Source organism: Phocoena sinus, chromosome 21, assembly GCF_008692025.1.
Source record: "Phocoena sinus isolate mPhoSin1 chromosome 21, mPhoSin1.pri, whole genome shotgun sequence".
Taxonomy (NCBI): domain Eukaryota; kingdom Metazoa; phylum Chordata; class Mammalia; order Artiodactyla; family Phocoenidae; genus Phocoena; species Phocoena sinus.
In genome coordinates, this window is record NC_045783.1 from 29842291 (window position 1) to 29859387 (window position 17097).

Consider the following 17097-nt stretch of genomic DNA (forward strand, 5'->3'; position numbering starts at 1 on the left):
CTGACTGAGCCGCTTCCGCCTCTCCACTCACCATACCCTCCCTTCCCGCCCACCCAGCCTCCGCGCCCCACCTCACGCGTGCCGCCTGTGTCTCCCCTCAGCTGCTGGCTAGTGTGGCGCCCAAGCCTAGGAGCCTTCTACATCCCCGTGGCTTTGATTCTGCTCATCACCTGGATCTATTTCCTGTGCGCGGCGCTGCGCTTACGGGGTCCTCTGGCACAGAGCCCAAAGGGGGGCACCAGCAGGGTCTCCCTGGAGCCAGGGGAGGAGCTGAGGAGTTCCACCAGGCTCAGGAGCAGCGGCCCCCTCCTGAGTGACTCGGGTTCCCTTCTGGCCGCTGGGAGCGCAGGGGTGGTGACGCCTGGGCCCCCGGAGGAGGGTGACGGTCTCTATTCTCCAGGAGCCCAGCTGGGGGCGCTGGTGACCACGCATTTCCTCTACCTGGCCATGTGGGCCTGCGGGGCTCTGAGTGTGTCCCAGCGCTGGCTGCCCCGGGTGGTGTGCAGCTGTCTGTACGGAGTGGCGGCCTCCGCCCTGGGCCTCTTCGTCTTCACCCATCACTGTGCCAGGCGCAGGGACGTCAGGGCCTCCTGGCGCGCGTGCCGTCCCCCCGCCTCGGCCTCCCGAGCCTCCCCGCGGGCCGCGCCCGCCGCCCCAGAGGACGGGTCCCCGGCGTTCGCAGAGGGGCCCGCGTCCCTCAAGTCGTCCCCGAGCGGCAGCAGCGGCCCCGCCCCGCCCCCGGGCCCCTGCAAGCTCACCAACCTGCAGCTGGCGCAGAGCCAGGCGTGCGAGGCGGGGGTGGCGGCCCGCGGGGAGGCGGAGCCCGAGACGCCGGGCCCCCGGGGGAGCCTCGGCCCGCGCCACCCGAACAACTCGCACCACGGCCGCCGGGGCCACAAGAGCCGGGCCAAGGGGCATCGCGCGGGCGAGGCCGGCGGCAGGAACCGGCTCAGGGCGCCGCGCGGGGGCGCGGCCGGGGCGGCCGAGTTGCCGTCGGGCGAGAGTGGCAGCCCGCACAACAGCCCGTCCGACAGCTACCCGGGCAGCAGCCGCAACAGCCCGGGCGCCGGCCCCCGGCTCGAGGGCGAGAGCACGCTCACGCCGTCGGAGGGCAGCGACACGAGCGCCGCGCCGCTCCCCGAGGCCGGCCGGCCGGGCCAGCGCCGCAGCGCCGGCCGCGACCACCTCAAGGGCGGCGGGGGCGGCGCGCTGGAGAAGGAGAGCCAGCGCCGCTCGTACCCGCTCAACGCTGCCAGCCTGAACGGCGCCCCCAAGGGTGGCAAGTACGACGACGTCACCTTGAGCGGCGCCGAGGCGGCCGGCGGCGGCGGCTGCATGAAGACGGGGCTCTGGAAGAGCGAGACCACCGTCTAGGCTGGGGGCGGGCGCCGCTTCAGGACGGGAGGGCCGCGCGCGCAGGAGACCCCGCTTCTCGGGGGCCCTCAGAGACGTCGATCGGTACGTCCCCAGGATTGAGGTAGAGGTGCCTCGCTGCGCCCGGGCTCGCCAGCTTTAGTCCCGGAGGCTGGGGAAAGGACAGGCACAGGCCCGCCAACGCGAAGAGGGCCATCCCTCTGGGGTAGCGACAGACAATCCCCGAACCGCAGACGGGATACGTTTCCGTCCCAGCGCAGGCTGGTTTCGGCAGCCCCTGCCGTCCAGGCTCGGGGGAAAGGTCCTGTGGGGCTGCGGAGTGAGCAAGGGCGGCAGGGACAGCACAGCTCAGGCGGGCTTCTCCTAAGGTACTCCCCGCACCCCCCGCCCCGCTCACGGGCGGCCATCAGCCTTACCCGGAACACACGGGCGATGGGGGCCTGAGTAAGGTGTTCTCGCCTCACTGCCCTCCTCTGAATCAGTCACCCACCCGTGCCCAGATCCTAGGGCCTCTCCCCCACCCAGTTCTGGCTAACTAGGAAGCCAGCCTAGCAGATGAGCCAGGTGACCAGGACCAGTGGGAGGAAACAAGGTGCTGCTTTTCGGATCAACTATGCAAAAGGAGAAGGTGGGGCAGGGTGAAAGGCAGCTGCAGGGATCAACCAGCCCTCTGGGAGGGGGGCAGGTGGAAAGGTGCACCATCAGGGCTGGAGGCCATTACCACAGGACTGGGACACACACCACACGGCAGGGCTCAGAGGTGGCACTTCAGGACAAAGCCCAGGCCCTACACCTAAGAAGCTGCCTGACAGATGCCTGGAGATGATGTGAGGGAAGCAGAGTTAGTGCTAAGATCTGGAGCTGAAGTTAGTCCTGCCTTAAACCTAATCCTATAAAAAAACAAAAACAACAAAACGCTCTGAAGAGGGGCGCCACCGCCAGGCTGCAGGTGGTGCTGGAGAAGCACTTACTGTCCAATCACAGGCCCATATCCCCAGTCTCGGCCCTCCACACCGAGGGACTGACAAAGCGCACTCCCCCTGCCACGTGAGGCCATAGAGGAGAACCGTTCCAATGATCTGATCTCCAGCTCCATATTAGGGAGAAACCTCCAAAACATCAAACCAGGTTCCTGCCTCCCGTAAGCCCAAGCCAAGTCCCCAGGGTAGTGGGGCCTGGGGAGGCCTGCAGCTCACCTGGGGTCCGCACCTTCACTGCTTTTAAACACCAGCACGCATACTTCTCCCAACCTAAAAAGCAACCACCAGCCTTTGGTTACAGGATGCAGTGCGAGTGGAGGGAACCCTGGGCCTCATGAAAAGCCACAGGGAAACCCGGCCCCGTCTCCGTATCACCCCAGCCTGATCACCAAGGCAAGAGAAGACAGAGGGGAAGGGAGAAAACCCACACGTCTTGGGATGCATCCTGTTATTTATGCTTTTGCTGCACAGACAATATTAGACAGAAAAAAAAAAAAGGCCAAAAAAAAAAAAGCTTCGTATTATTCTTCCACTTATGCTGGCTGCTGTTTACATACCCCGCCAATGCCTTAGCACTGGAGAGCTTTTTGCAATACGCTGGGGAAAGGGGAGGGAGGGGATGAAAAGTGCCAAAGAAAACATGTTTTTAAAAGCTCGGGTTTTATACAATAGAATGTTTTCTAGCAGATGCCTCTTGTTTTAATATATTAAAATTTTGCAAAGCCCTTTGAGCTATGAGCTTACTCTAGCCCCGGTCCTTTTGTTAGGAGGGAGAGGATCTCTGACACTGTACACACGAACCCACTAAGGCCTGTGAATGGACGCAGGGCCAAGGGCTGCCCAGTTCCATCCTCTGAGGGCTGATACCATCCGGAATGCGCACTGCTCCACACCAACAGGGAGGCCCCGCCAGCCCTGCAGCTGCGGTGTATCCAATCTGAAGCGAGAGCAGGAGAGCACCTGGCACTTTCCCAACAGTCCAAGAGAAAGCCAGCCCACAGAACAGGAGTATGTGCGACCACTGTCTGGGACCGAGGGATGGAACTTTCCAACCCAGGCGTCCCCGTGTTCCTTCTGACTTCGACTCTGGGACCTGGGGTCCAATAACTGCAGAGCCCCTCTTGGGTTCCTTAAATGAGAAGGGAGATACCTAAAGACTTGTATACACTGATTTCTCTGGCTACATCGGGCCTGTTAGCAAGCCGCCGTCAGGTGGGGTTAAGCGCCCGCGCCCCCCCACCCCGCAGACCCCGGCTGTGCATCAGGGAGGGTTAGGGACACTCGTGGCAGCCTGTCTAGCGGCCTGGGCTCTCTGGAAGTCCCTAACTTCCTGAGGGGAACGCAAATACTGCTCGATCTCACTATCAGAAATGTCCTCATCTCCAGTGACCGTGCAGACAGGGGGTGTGGGACAGATCCGCTTTGGGGGCTTCAACATGCAGGGTGGGAGGAGGAGGGTGGGGCTCGCTGGCCGCTTCCCTGCGGGCAAATCTACGGAGCCATCGCCCCGGTCCTCTTTTCCCCATCCTTGCCCCTGGCCCGGCCCCTGCAGCCCCTTCTCCCGGGCGTCCAGTGCGTCTGGCTCTGCTGTTCCGTCTCGAAGGGCCTTGCGGACCAACATGTGGCGGTGCTGGAGAAGGTCGCCGACGTGCGCGACCACAGACCGCTTGTCAAGCTTCAGGACCTGCAACCAGGCCAGCTGCCCGGCCAGCCGCAGCAGCACAGCCAGCAGCTCCTGCAGGCGGGAGGAAGCGGGGTAGGGCAGGTCCACGCTCGCCAATTTACAAAATCGGGCAAGGGAACACGTCAGCCGATCTGAAGGCCGCAGCGACTGCCAAGCCAGGAAAGTGGCAGCGGTGATGACAGGCAAGGGATGCCGCCCGGTCACCAGCCACGTCTCATCTGCCAGCTCCACCAACTGCAGTGTTCGCGATAGCATCTTCTCCTTGTCTTCCACGTACTTGGCTGGCACAGACGGGGAGGCTTCAAACAGTTTGAAGCTGAAATAACCAAAATGAGGGTCTGATCTCAATACCTCTGGAGGACCGCTCTTTCAAAGCGCAGAAGATGGGCAAGCTATGCTATCCTCCCGGGAACACTCAAGCCTGCTGGGCAGCAAGTTTATCCAGGTACCGAGAGAAGACAGGGTGAGTCTCCCGCTGAAGAGGTAAAGGGCAGGAGAATGCAGACGGGAGCTAACATTTCTTGACGATGCCCCTCCCCCCACCCCATCAGCCACCATTCTGAGGGCTTCACAAAAGTTCTCCTTTAATCTACTACTCCACAGCCTGTCACGTGCATTCACAGACACAAAACTTTCCCACAGTCATCCAGCTTGGACGTCACCAAGCTTCACACCCAAGACTGTTTCACACCAATAGTCTTTGCTTTCTACCATATTTGTCAGAAAAAAAGAACACAGCTACTCATTTAAAAAAAATCAAAAAAACTGGCTTCTAACTCCAGCTTCCTCAGTTGCTAATATCCTTTCAGCTCTAATCACACATGATCCTGTCGAGGCAGGGCTGTTCCATCTAGCCAAGTAGGCCACACACAACATGAGTGGTGGAACCCAGGAGCCCCGTGTCAAGGCTAACACCTTCCGTCCTACATCATTAGGTTGCTCTAAGGGCAAAGGGATTTGAAAATTGTAACATTCCAGAAATGTAAAACAGGATTAACCTGATTAGTGAGTGCTAGGCACAGGAAAGGGAGAAGACTTTTTTCTCCCACATCCTTGTAGATGGGCTTTGGTCAAAAACAGCCAGCCAGAGGTAAAAGGATTCAGGTCTAAACCCATCCCATCCCCATGTCTCCCACTAGGCAGGTACCTGCTACAGTAGGTCTTCACCAGGTCCACCAAGCACAGAGATGGCACATCCAGCCCCAGGACCTTCACCATCTGCAGGTAGGTGCCAGAAAACACATCCAAATCTGCATACAGCAGGGTGCAGATGGTTCCCATGGTCAGGGGCCAGTTGCGCTGCCGGCAGGTGATTAAGACACAGCACCCGACCAACACCTCCTTCTTCTGCAGCCTGGCAGCACGGATGCCAGAGTGCTGGTATGCCTGTTGGTAGTAGGCAACTGCCGTGTCCTCAAATGTTGGTGGCAGCTGCAGAACTCGACAGAGGTCTCTCACTCGGCAGAGACCTAAGAAACCCACAGCAGGAGTTAGAGGGGCCCCAACAGCACCTTAAAAGGATCATACACCACGATCAAGTGGGATTTACCCCAGGGATGCAAGGATTTTTCAATATCTGCAAATCAATCGGTGTGATACACCACATCAACAAATTGAAAAATAAAAACCGTACGATCATCTCAATAGATGCAGAAAAAGCTTTTGATAAAATTCAACATCCATTTATGAGAAAAACTCTCCAGAAAGTGGGCATAGAGAGAACATACGTCAACATAATAAAGGCCATATATGACAAACCCACAGCTAACATCATACTCAATGGTGGAAAGCTGAAAACAAGACAAGGATGTCCACTCTCGCCATTTTTCCTCAACATAGTTTTGGAAGTCCTAGCCATGGCAATCAGAGACAAAAAAGAAATAAAAGGAATCTAAATTGGAAAGAAAGAAGTAAAACTGTCACTGTTTGCAGATGACACGATACTGTACATAGAGGGGTCAAAGAAGCCACCATGCAGCTCCTAGCAATTTCTGTTCAACTCGCCTCAGATACCAGAAGCACAAATAATGGACCTTTCTACAATGACAAGAGTGACACTTGGTGAGGTCATTCAAAAGGCACAAAGACATTTATGAAAGGAAGTCACACTTCAGTGCCCCATCTTCTGGAGGCTGGTTTGATTTGTGGCCAAGCCCAAGTTTGAGGTGGGTTCCTTGAGTCTACCTCAGACATACCCCCCAAGCAAACCTAAACCTTCCACCTAACTGCCACCTGTCTTAGAACCATCTCCATCCTTTATTTCTAATCACCATTCTCTTCTTTTCTACCTTACCCAATAATGCTGAAAACAGGAAAGACAAGCAGATGGGCTAGACAGGGGTCCCCAACCCCCGGACCAACCACTACCGGTCCTCGGCCTGTTAGGAACCGGGTGGCACAGCAGGAAGTGAGCGGCAGGCGAGCCAGCGAAGCTCCATCTGCCACTCCCAATCGCTCGCATTACTACCTAAACCATCTCCCCCCAACCCAGTCCGTGGAAAAACTGTCTTCCACGAAACTGGTCCCTGGTGCCAAAAAGGTTGGGGACCACTGGGCTAGACCATCAGGAGAATTTTCTTTAAAGCCACTGTGTCATAAAAGGTTGATACTCACCTCGTTGCTGGCTGCGACTAACTTGTTCGTTTTTCCCTGTGCTTCGGGAATATGTTACTTCTGTAAGATAATGAACAAATAGCTTGTTTAGCCTCTATTCACCAAATCCCTGCCCTCCCACCACACAAAACCGGGGAGCAGAATCCCAGTCATCGTGCACCCGCTCCTCGTCTCACAGAAGGTGCCCATCTGTGCAAGTTAAAGGTCCACCTGGTTTTCCATGACCACAAGCAATACCAAACACACAGAGACTACAGAGGACTAGGACTGCCCTAAAGCAGCTCCAAGTGTTCCAAATTTCCAGCTGTCCCTCCTGTACATCCAGTTCAGGCAATTCTCCTGCCTGCAGATTCTGAGAGCTGCATTGCGTAGGGACTTGGAAAGCAAAGTAAAGAAAAAAAAAAAAAAGATGCTTTTGCCAATTAGTGCTCAAAACTACTTCGGGATAACAGTATTTTCTGTATTCGTAAAGAATTGATCTATCAATACAATTCTTCGACCATGCCCAGACTAGGTAAACTGAGTGGAACTTTGTTTCTGTTTCATTTATTCAACATCTGTTAATACCTACTACATATACCAGATATGGTGCTAGAAAAACACAGATAAATGGCAGTCCCTGACCTTCTGCAGCTCGCTCATCCACTTTAGGCTGTTTTCTCTCATATTTAAGGGTGCACGTGACAGGGAGACGGCAGGAGATAAGAAGACTCTGACGTCAATCCCTCCACAGCCCCAGGCTGTACCCACGGCCCCGGAAAAGCCCGCAGAGGTACCTCGGAGGTTGCCCTCGTCAGTGAAGGTGGTAGTAAGGACTCCCTCGGTGACCACACAGCCGCAGTCGGAGCACACCAGCTGGTTCTGCGAATAGTGCGAGTCTTCCACGAGCTCAGTGGAGCCGCAATCGGGACACCGGCCTCCGCCCGGCATCTCACAACCCGTCCAAAGCCGAGGAAGCTTTCCAACACCCGCCCCTCACGTCGACAGCAGCAACTGTGCGGAAACAGGAAGTAGGAGCGGAGCCTTGTAAGGTCTGCACCTTTCCCTTCCGGCCAGCGTAACAGCTGTACTATAGGTATTTCCTCCGCGGCTGCGCGGCACTTCCGGTCCGTTCCTCTTTGGCTCGGGTAGAAACGTGATCTATGAGAGGAGGTTCCTGTTCTGGACTGTGTCTTCGACTTCCCCGCAATCTGTAGTTACTTTGAGGTGGGCCCGACTGAGGATTGCATTTGAGTGAGCGTTCTACCTGCATGGACACGGATAACAGACAAGATATTGTTGCCATCCGCAAACAACTCTTCTTTCTAAAGCGCTAGGGGAATCGCAGATTCTCCTTTTCTCTTTGGTGACGGATGTTGATTTTGGCCATAGTACAAAATCTGTGTCTAAAAAGGAGAGTACTGTATCAAGAGAGCAGGAAATCGTGCTCTTTCCAGAGTGGCTTCCCCTCAAGCAAGTTGTTTCCTCTATTTGCAGTCTATTTTCCTCCACTGTAGAATGAAGGAGTTGAATTAAAATCCAGAGTGGCAACCTCGGATGCTTTCAGAGGCTAGGCAAGGAATGTCTAAGGGAGTTGGAGAGAAAGAATATGCGGTGGTGAGACTCTTGGCAATCTGAAGGGTTCAAGCAGATTCGGATGTTTTTAAACCTGACCTTTAAGATGCTCCAAGATTCTAGCTCCAAAGTTCCTAGCATGGGATAGTATAGATAAAAGAATCTTGAGCAAAAGAGTGCCTCTAGCAAGCTTACACATGAGAGATTTTGTATGTCATGTTTGAATATAAATTAAACATGACGAAAGAGAGTGTGCTTTCTCATAAGTAAATCCTAATTGCACTCATCAAGAATACAGGTTTTGGGAATTCCCCGGTGGTCCAGTGGTTAGGACTCCATGCTTTCACTGCCGAGGGCCTGGGTTCAATCCCTGGTTGGGGAAGTAAGATTCCACAAGCTGCATGGTGTGGCAAAACAAAACAAAACAAAAGGTTTTAACACTTGAAAGTTTTAGAATCAGTTGTGTCTGAAAAATAAGAAAATTGAGTTAAATGACAAAGAAACAAAGGCCAGTCCCTTCTGACTCCAAGACAACAGATGGAAGTCATCATAGCCAGTACTGAAATTAGGTGAGGAATTTCTGCTTCTCAGTCTGGTGGTGGAGAATTTCAGGCAGGTCCGGCATTAGCAGATCTTGGGAGCTGTTGTGGGCTCAATTTCAACTGTGCACAGGGACTTGGGGGTGAACGGTGAACACTTCCCACTGAGAACAGAAAATGACTGGACAGCTCCTGCCCAGACTGAATTGAGGAAAAAGGGTGTCTTGTCAGCCCCTTAACAGATAGGGATGCTCCCTGGAGGATTAAGACACAGGTCACAGCTGTCTTCTTTAGAAGACCAATAAAGTATGCATCCTAGAGATGAAAAGTTTTCAACAGAAAACGGTACTTATTAGTATGAAGAGATGAGGCAACATAATGACCATGTACCCAGTGCGTCCTCAAACAGAGGATCTGAGCCTCAAAAATAAAGGGCTCTGATCAGGCAGAGCTATAGTTTCTTTTGAACCAGTGGTCAGGTACAGAGGACTCTATGCCTTAAGAGACTGTGAGTTCTCTGGACCACAGTGCAGAACAAGAGCATCTCTGACCAAAATAAGATTGCCTCTTGTCTGTAATCCACGCAGCAGCCTTCTCTGCTTCAAATGCCATTTCCCTCTAATATAAATTGGGGGAGAGATGCTGTACCTTTCAAGAATTGTCCGTTCAGCCCCTCTAGCTCACAAGTCCCTCCGCTCTGCTCACGGCTACTCCAAAGCCTCCCCTCCCTTCCTACTGCACAACAGAACTTCTGGCACCCTGGACCTCAGTGAACTGTCAGGATTCCAGGTATTAGCTGACCAGTGAACACAGAGCAGCTAGACTTCCATTTTTTCATTTTCCACATCAGCATCACATGAGATGGTTAATGGGCTATACTGAAGGGTTGAAGAACTGAATGTGATTATAATATAAATGAAAACATATTAGTGAGATGGGAACTTTCATAAGATTCCCCTCACAGTCAAGAGGAAAGCATTAAAAACCAATCAAACCAAACAAAAACACCTTCAAAAGGTGTCAGCGCCTTCTTTCCCACACTCTCCTCAAGCCTCTCTCCTCAATAGCCACATCTAAGGGTCCCATCCGGTCCCCCAGAGACTGCTTTCTCAGAGCAAGAGAACCGCTCTCCTAGAGAAATCTCAACCGCTACCACAGGGCTTGGTCCCACTGGAGGGATCCACCCCCTCCCCCAACCAAGGGATGCAATAATCTCTAACAGTCCATTCCCCGAGGTGTGAATTACTCACTTTAGCCCCACGCCATGCGAGGGCTTGAGTGGGCTTTGGTGCCCCAAGTTCCCTCTTTCCTAGACTTCCCCACTACTGTAAGGTATGACAGGATTTATTTCTGGTTGTCCAGCAGATCAATACTGGGGACACACTTGTGTGCTCATGTGTGCACACATAGCTCTCAGAGACATCTGTTAGTTTCAGACAGTGCAGTCGACATCCTTACTGGGGACGGGAAACAGGTCCCTAAAAGCAACATAACTGGCACTGGGAGTAGGTGTTTTTTGTTTTTAATTAATTTATTTTTTGGCTGCGTTGGGTCTTTGTTGCTGCGCGCGGGCTTTCTCTAGTTGTGGCGAGCGGGGGCCACTCTTCGTTGCGGTGTGTGGGCTTCTCACTGCGGTGGCTTCTCTTGTTGCAAAGCACGGGTTCTAGGCGCGCAGGCTTCAGTAGTTGTGGCTCACGGGCTCAGTAGTTGTGGCTCGTGGGCTGTAGAGCACAGGCTCAGTAGTTGTGGCGCGTGGGCTTAGTTGCTCCACGGCATGTGGGATCTTCCCGGACCAGGGCTCAAACCCGTGTCCCCTGCGTTGTCAGGTGGATTCTTAACCACTGCGCCACCAGGGAAGGCCAGGAGTAGGTTTCTTTTTTTTTTAAAGTTTTTATTTTATATTGGAGTAGAGTTGATTAACAATGTTGTGATAGTTTCAGGTGTACAGCAAAGTGATTCAGTTATACATATACATGTGTCTCTTTGGGAGTAGTTCTTTACATTACCATACAGAACAGCATCAGACTCCTCTCATCCCCAATTTTGCACAGATCTTGAACTGAACTGCACTTTTTTAAAGTGGGATTTTACTACAGAGTCATCTACCTATGACAGAACCCCTGGAATTCTGCTTTCCCCAACACTACTCACAGTAAAGTGGAAGAGCAGCTTTATGATTCTCCTACCAGTAACTCTAGGGGTGGAGGGGTGATTCTCTTCCAGCCACAGGTATGTGATAGTGTAAGAGAGCCTCGCCCTCAGACACAGACAGGCTAGGAGGTGGGCAGGACCCAGGCCAGAAGATGGCGCGCTCCACTAAGACATGCAAGTCTGGGGTTCACGTTCTCAGGAAGAAATCTGTTTATTTAGGAAATTTATTTGCCTTCCTCTGGGAAATCAGGACAGATACATCAGCCTTGGTGCCTTTCCTGCTGCTACAGACTCTACCAAGAGTTACCATCATTCAGTGATAGTGATGATCTGTTCTTTTGGGGTTTTTTTTAAGGGATATTTATTTATTTATTTTTGGCTGCATTGGATCTTCGGTGCTGCGCGTGGGCTTTCTCTATTTGCGGTGAGAGGGGGCTACTCTTCGTTGCGGTGCGCAGGCTTCTCACTGCGGTGGCTTCTCTTGTTGCGGAGCACAGGCTCTAGGCGCACGGGCTTCAGTAGTTGTGGCTCACGGGCTCAGTAGTTGTGGCTCGCTGGCTCTAGAGCGCAGGCTCAGTAGTTGTGGCGCACGGGCTTAGTTGCTCCGCGGCATGTGGGATCTTCCCAGACCAGGGCTCGAACCCGTGTCTCCTGCATTGGCAGGCAGATTCTTAACCACTGCACCACCAGGGAAGCCCATGATGATCTGTTTAACAGCTATTCCTCCAACCTCTCTCCCCTACTCCTCCCTGAGCCTGTGAAGCTGGAGCCATGCTCCTTGTCTGTAAGGCTGGAGCCCACATGGTTCCTGGCACATAGGCTTTTGGAATGCTGAGTGCCCAGGATGGGCTGGATTAGAGCAGAAAGCTACTGGGGAGGGACGGCCATTGGAAAGGATGCCTCAGACGTGGTCCAGATGTGAAATACTGACCTTAAGGCCAGAGCTCTTTCTAGAGAAGAGGCCAGAGAGGAGGGCACTGAGGGCCTGAAGGAAGCCCCAGGCCAGCCGTCCCTTGGTGACATGTGCGAATGTGTTAGGGATCTACCTGTCTTTGTTACAAGTCTCCCTGGGAATGACCTGGCTTTCTCATCCCCGTGTCCTGGGAGTGCCTGCTACGCTCCGGAAAGGCTGTCCAGCTCTGGTGGACACCCGTCCTGGGAGGGCCGGTCAGAAGCAACACAGACGGGATTCCTCAGAGATGGGATCATTTCTAATCTGGAGCGAGCAACCAGTGGGAGTTGGGCTGCCCTCAGGGCCTCCCCCTGGGCTCCTTCCAGCTCAGATGACTCTAACCCAGTTTCACTTTGAGCCCAGAGGACGCCCTTCTCCTCGTCACAATGAGTCTTGGAGCCTTTCTGACTGGGTCCCCATCACCTCAGCTCTTCAGTAGACAATGATTCTTCTCTGACACACAAGGGTGACAACAGCCTCAGTACAGGGCACGGCCAGTACTTCCTAAACCCTTGTGCCAAGTCCCTGCCCTCATTCATATTCACTTTCCCCTTTCCTGTTGTTTATTGTGTGACCCCAATACACGTTCCCTCCCCTGGGCTGAGGATCGCTGTGTTCGGTTTCCTGATCTCCCAGGAACGAAGGCACATGGTAACTCGGAGAAGGAGGTCACAGGCCTAGAACACAAACACAGTCGCCTCAGAGGGACCTTCCCTCCTCGGAGCCATGGCTCATCAGGCCTCGTCTTGAGGCCCTCCGTTTTCCCTGCCCATCCTCCAGGATGTCAAGTCACTCAGAATATTATCTCCTCCGCCCCCAAGGCTAGAGGAGACTGGGGCCTCCTAGTCTGGGGGCCTAGACTGGGGGTCGGCAAACTTTTCCTGTGAAGGGCCAGAGAGCAAATATTTAGATTTGGTGGGCGAGAAGGTCTTTGTTTTAAGCACTCAGGTCTGCCGTTGCAACGTGGAAACAGCCGTAGACAATTACCTAAATGAGCACTGCTGTATTCCAATAAAGTTGTGTAGACAATGAAATTTGAATCTCATGTAATTTCCATGTGTCATGAAATATTATTTTGATTCTTTAACTGTAAAAATCTCCAGTGTTCAGTGAGGTGTTGTTGACTGTGGTCATCATTCCGGCCACTTGTTCATCCCACATTTTTAAAAAAAAAGGAAAAATCATCGTGTTTTTTTTTTGTTTGTTTTGGCCGTACCGCACATGGCTTGTGGGAGGCTTGTGAGGTCTCAGTTCCCTGACCAGGGATTGAACCCGGTGCCGCAGCAGTGAAAGCGCAGAGTCCTAACTCCTGGACCGCCAGGGAACTCCCAGGAAAAATTCCTTGGCTTGAGGGTTACATGAACAAAAGCGAAGCCATAGTTTGTTGACGCTTGTTCTAGAACCCCAGGTCGCACAGGTGAGGAGTGCAAATCCTTTCTTTACCTGCTGTGGGACCCCAGGCAAACTTAAGTTCTGATGCCTCTGAAAGTCTCCATTTCCTCATCTGCGTAATGGAGATATTATCTACCTTGAGAATTGGAAATAGTACTCAGCAGCGCTTAGTGAATAAGCAGGAACTCAATAAACAGGCCTTCCTTTTGCGACCAAGTTTCAGCCTGAAGTGAGCAGTTGATAAAGCAAGAATGAAGCAGCTTTCTCACAGCTCTGAGGGCTTGTCAGTGTCACCAGGGTGACTATTTCCAGGGCTTGGGATACAGGTGTGTAAGGGTCAAACGTTGAAAGGCTAAATGAGGACATCCTCCCTCAGGAGATTCTGTGGCTTTGGGATCCGCTGGTCCCACAGAGTTCAGCTAAGCCAGCTTTGAACTTAAATGGGAAGTGATCGCACCTGCCTCCCCAGGAGGGGAAGCCTGCAGAAGCCAAAAGATGACACCCCCAAAGAGAAGGCCAGGGCACGGGCTCCATCGGCTTCGAGATGGGGTCCAAGGGCTAGGGGAGCGCGTGCTGCCAGCGCTTTGGCCATGGTCACGGTGGTAACTGTACCCTGTAAATGACACTTTCCATGGGGAGGTGGGCAGGGTGCCCCCTCCAAAAGCAAGGGAAATGAATCTTGGGGGAGAGTTGGGGGTCATTTGTGTAAACATTCCTTCCTTAGAGACTCTCCTTGGAGGGCTTTCTATTTGTTTGAAGCAAACCTGGGAGGCTGTTGTGTCAAGAGAAGCCGCTTTTGTATCACTGTACGTGGTGGCCCTGCCGTCCACATCTGGCTGGGTAACCAGGCCCCTCACCCAAACCAGGGAGGCCTTCAGGTAGCTCCCCCCAGCCCACCCAGGGGCTTCACGGGTGCTGCCGGCCTCTGTGCCTCTACAGTGTGACTTTCATCTCTAAGAAAGAGCATCTCCTCCCTTTTGAGAGGTTGGGACCCTTGGTTGAGGCAGGCCGACCTCTCACCTCATCAGGAAAGAGTGGGAGATTGGTAGAACGAGCTCAGGAGGAGAGGCCTTTACAGCCAGAATTCCCTCGACTCAGAAATGAATGAACTCAGGTGATGGAACCAGGAACCTAGATCTGCTACTGATCTGGGCATTCCTGAACCCAGTGTGAATTCAACTCATGCTCCAAAGGTCAAGATGTCACTCTCTGGGAAATCAGTGGGGCAGGGGTGAGGAGGCAGGGGCTGGCATGGGGGAGGGAATCAAGAAAGTGTCCTTGTTCATGTGATTAGCTGAAGGCGACCACTGCCAAGGAAAAGGTGGCAGCCTGTAGCACTAGGGTCAGGAAATTCAAATGATCTTCATCTGGTAAACACCATAGTCCCTTCCAGGCCAAAATATGGGGTATGTCATAGGGAAGGGTCAGAGATGTCCCAACCTCTGGAGGAGAAAAGGCATTGGGATCCCTGGGCATCAGACAGCGTGGCAGCAGCAGGAACCCAGGCAAGAGACCCCTCATGGGGTGAGAGACGCCGGTCACGCCCCCAAGAAAGGTTTTCCAAGAAGACAGAAGAAATTCTTATTGCACCCGTACGACACCACAGACACAAATCTTTGAAAGGTAGTGCCATTTTATTTAGTGTTGTAGGAAATTTTAGGTTACTTCTTAAAAATAAAAGCAAAGAAGTTCAAAATTCCCGAAGTAACAAAGCAGGAAATAAGAATTCTGTAATCCAGAGATGCTGGGTGAACTTTCAAGTCAGAGGGAGGAAGAGGTCAAGTTAGCAGCTCACATGATAGATACTGAGAAACCACAGGGTTGAGGCTGGTGTGGAGGTTAAGCTCTCCACTCACCTAAGGCAACAGATCCTTCAGCCTTGAGGGACCATTAGTTAGCAGTTCTAAAAAAGAAGGGGCACAGGGAGGGGAGACCGTGCCTAATTTAACACCAGGTTGCCTCTGGCCTTCAATCCGGCAGGTGGCTGAGTGTCGTGGACTCTCCTCCCTCTGTGCCCTTCCGCGCCCCCACTGTTAGCAGAGCTGGGAACCACACACGTATCCCACTCACCCACGCACGCACCCTCCACTCAGGGTCAACGCCGTTCGTGTGGCAAAGGACAGACCTTCCTGCCCCTCCATTCTGTTACCCGGGGAGGCCGACACACAGGAAATGAAAGGGGTGGGCAGGACATCTGTCAAAGTCCAAGGACTGAGATGATATGAAACACCCGGGCAAAGGGTTGACATTTTTTTCCGGACGCTGACCTCCCACTGAAGTTCATCGCAAGGTGTTTGGTATTTCATCGGATGCTTCCCTGAAGTACTGACTGGTCTTCTGGGGGGTCAGCCGGGCAAGGCCAAGAAAGAGCTGCTCCTGCTTCTGCAGAGCACGGCCTCCTCCTAGGGCCCGTCAGTTTGGTGAGCACTGTCAGCAGCTAGAGGCTAATTCAGGCTCTCCTGGTACAGACGGCTGGGTGTAAGCCCTCAGACCCACGCCGGCTGCAGGAGCTCCAGCCCTCCGGTCCACCTGCCCCTGCCAACAGCTCAGAGCAGGCTCCAGCTTTCCTAGCTGAGTTCTCCCTCACAGCAGAGTCCTCAAGGACAGGTGTTAACCGGTGACCTTGAGAGGTGCAGGCATGCTACCTGTGGAATTTTTTTCCCAGCAGTGGTAGAAACCAGACACCCTTGAAGTAGATTGTCCTTCATTCTCCAGAGTTCTCGAGTGGCATACAGAGCAGAGGAATTTGCTCCTCCACCCAGACGTTCCTCTCAAACAGAGACCGGCTCCCATCCCCGAGGTCCTAGCAGCAGATCTTTCCACAACAACCAGCTCTCGGGAAGCATGCAGGTCTCCGCAGCGGCTCTTCCGAGGTGAAACCACTCAGCGCTCCCGCCACCCAGTGCACGTGGGCATCACCATCAAAGTACATTGACATCAAGTAAAACACATTGCAGAACAAATATATACACGTGCATTTGCAGAGTTCCAGCGAATATCCAGTTCTCTTTACAGGGATGCACGTAAATCTCATAGCGCTACAAAAATACAAGTCATCTGAGAAGTTTACAGTGGTCCCCAGTACTGTAGGAGGGTATTAAATAAAAGAGCTATCGATAATTCAAAGCAAATTAGCTAAATCAAGTTACAGTATCATCCTTCAGATTAAAGTGCTCTGATATTAACTAATGTGGCAGCAAACGTGATCCTGAAAAGGGATTCCGCTGCCAATCACCTTGCCTCTTAACTTCAATATAACAAGAATGAACACAGAAGAGCGTTCCATTTAATAACCGCTCTCATCTCAACCCCTGCCCACCCACTTGACCTGTGACATTCTCCTCCCAGGAGAGATGTTGGGATTTGATGAGATTCTGTCACAACTGGGAGAAAAAAATGAGTAATACAGAAAACATTCCAATTCCAATATCAGGTTACTAACAACGAAATTACCTGAAGGCTCTGAACTGGTGCTATTAGTTGAGAAGGGGGCAAGTGTCCTAGTTTAAAAAAAAAAAAGTATGTTAATCTAGTTTTAAAAATACAGCCATCTAAAAATAGGTATCATCTTGCTCTTTACGATTTTATAACAAGGGGTGGGGGAGGGAAATGCCAAGAAGAGCTGCCAAGGGAACCAGGGAGCCAAGCGACGGCACGTGGGAGAGGGCCAGTGGATGCCGCTGCAGTTGTTCCGTACCTGGTGGGACTGTTTTAGCAAGTGCTTGGGTCACCCGATCCCTAATCAAGGCACTGACTCGGTCACTCCAGCCAGCAGGGACCCCGCGATCACAAGAGGAGGGATTTTGACCAACTGCCCCAGGGCAAAGTGATTCTAATTCCCCTGGTCTACTTTCCGTA

The 17097-nt window shown here is 52.8% G+C and overlaps 2 protein-coding genes across 2 annotated transcripts in view; one reads left to right on the top strand and one right to left on the bottom strand.

Annotated features, from left to right (window-relative positions):
• Positions 1-3079, top strand: part of ADGRA2 (adhesion G protein-coupled receptor A2) — a 34650-nt gene extending 31571 nt beyond the window's left edge. The window contains exon 19 of the mRNA XM_032618154.1: positions 102-3079. Coding sequence (XP_032474045.1) covers positions 102-1374 — 1273 coding nt within the window. The 3' untranslated portion in view covers positions 1375-3079. The remainder of the gene's footprint in view (positions 1-101) is intronic.
• On the bottom strand, positions 2819-7677 carry BRF2 (BRF2 RNA polymerase III transcription initiation factor subunit). Its single transcript, XM_032618158.1, has 4 exons — positions 7428-7677; positions 6652-6711; positions 5186-5507; positions 2819-4354 (listed from the first exon to the last, which is right to left on the bottom strand). Exons 1-4 carry the CDS (start codon positions 7579-7581, stop codon positions 3616-3618), a joined length of 1275 nt encoding a protein of 424 aa, XP_032474049.1. The 5' UTR covers positions 7582-7677; the 3' UTR covers positions 2819-3615.
• Between the last annotated feature and the right edge of the window lie 9420 nt (positions 7678-17097).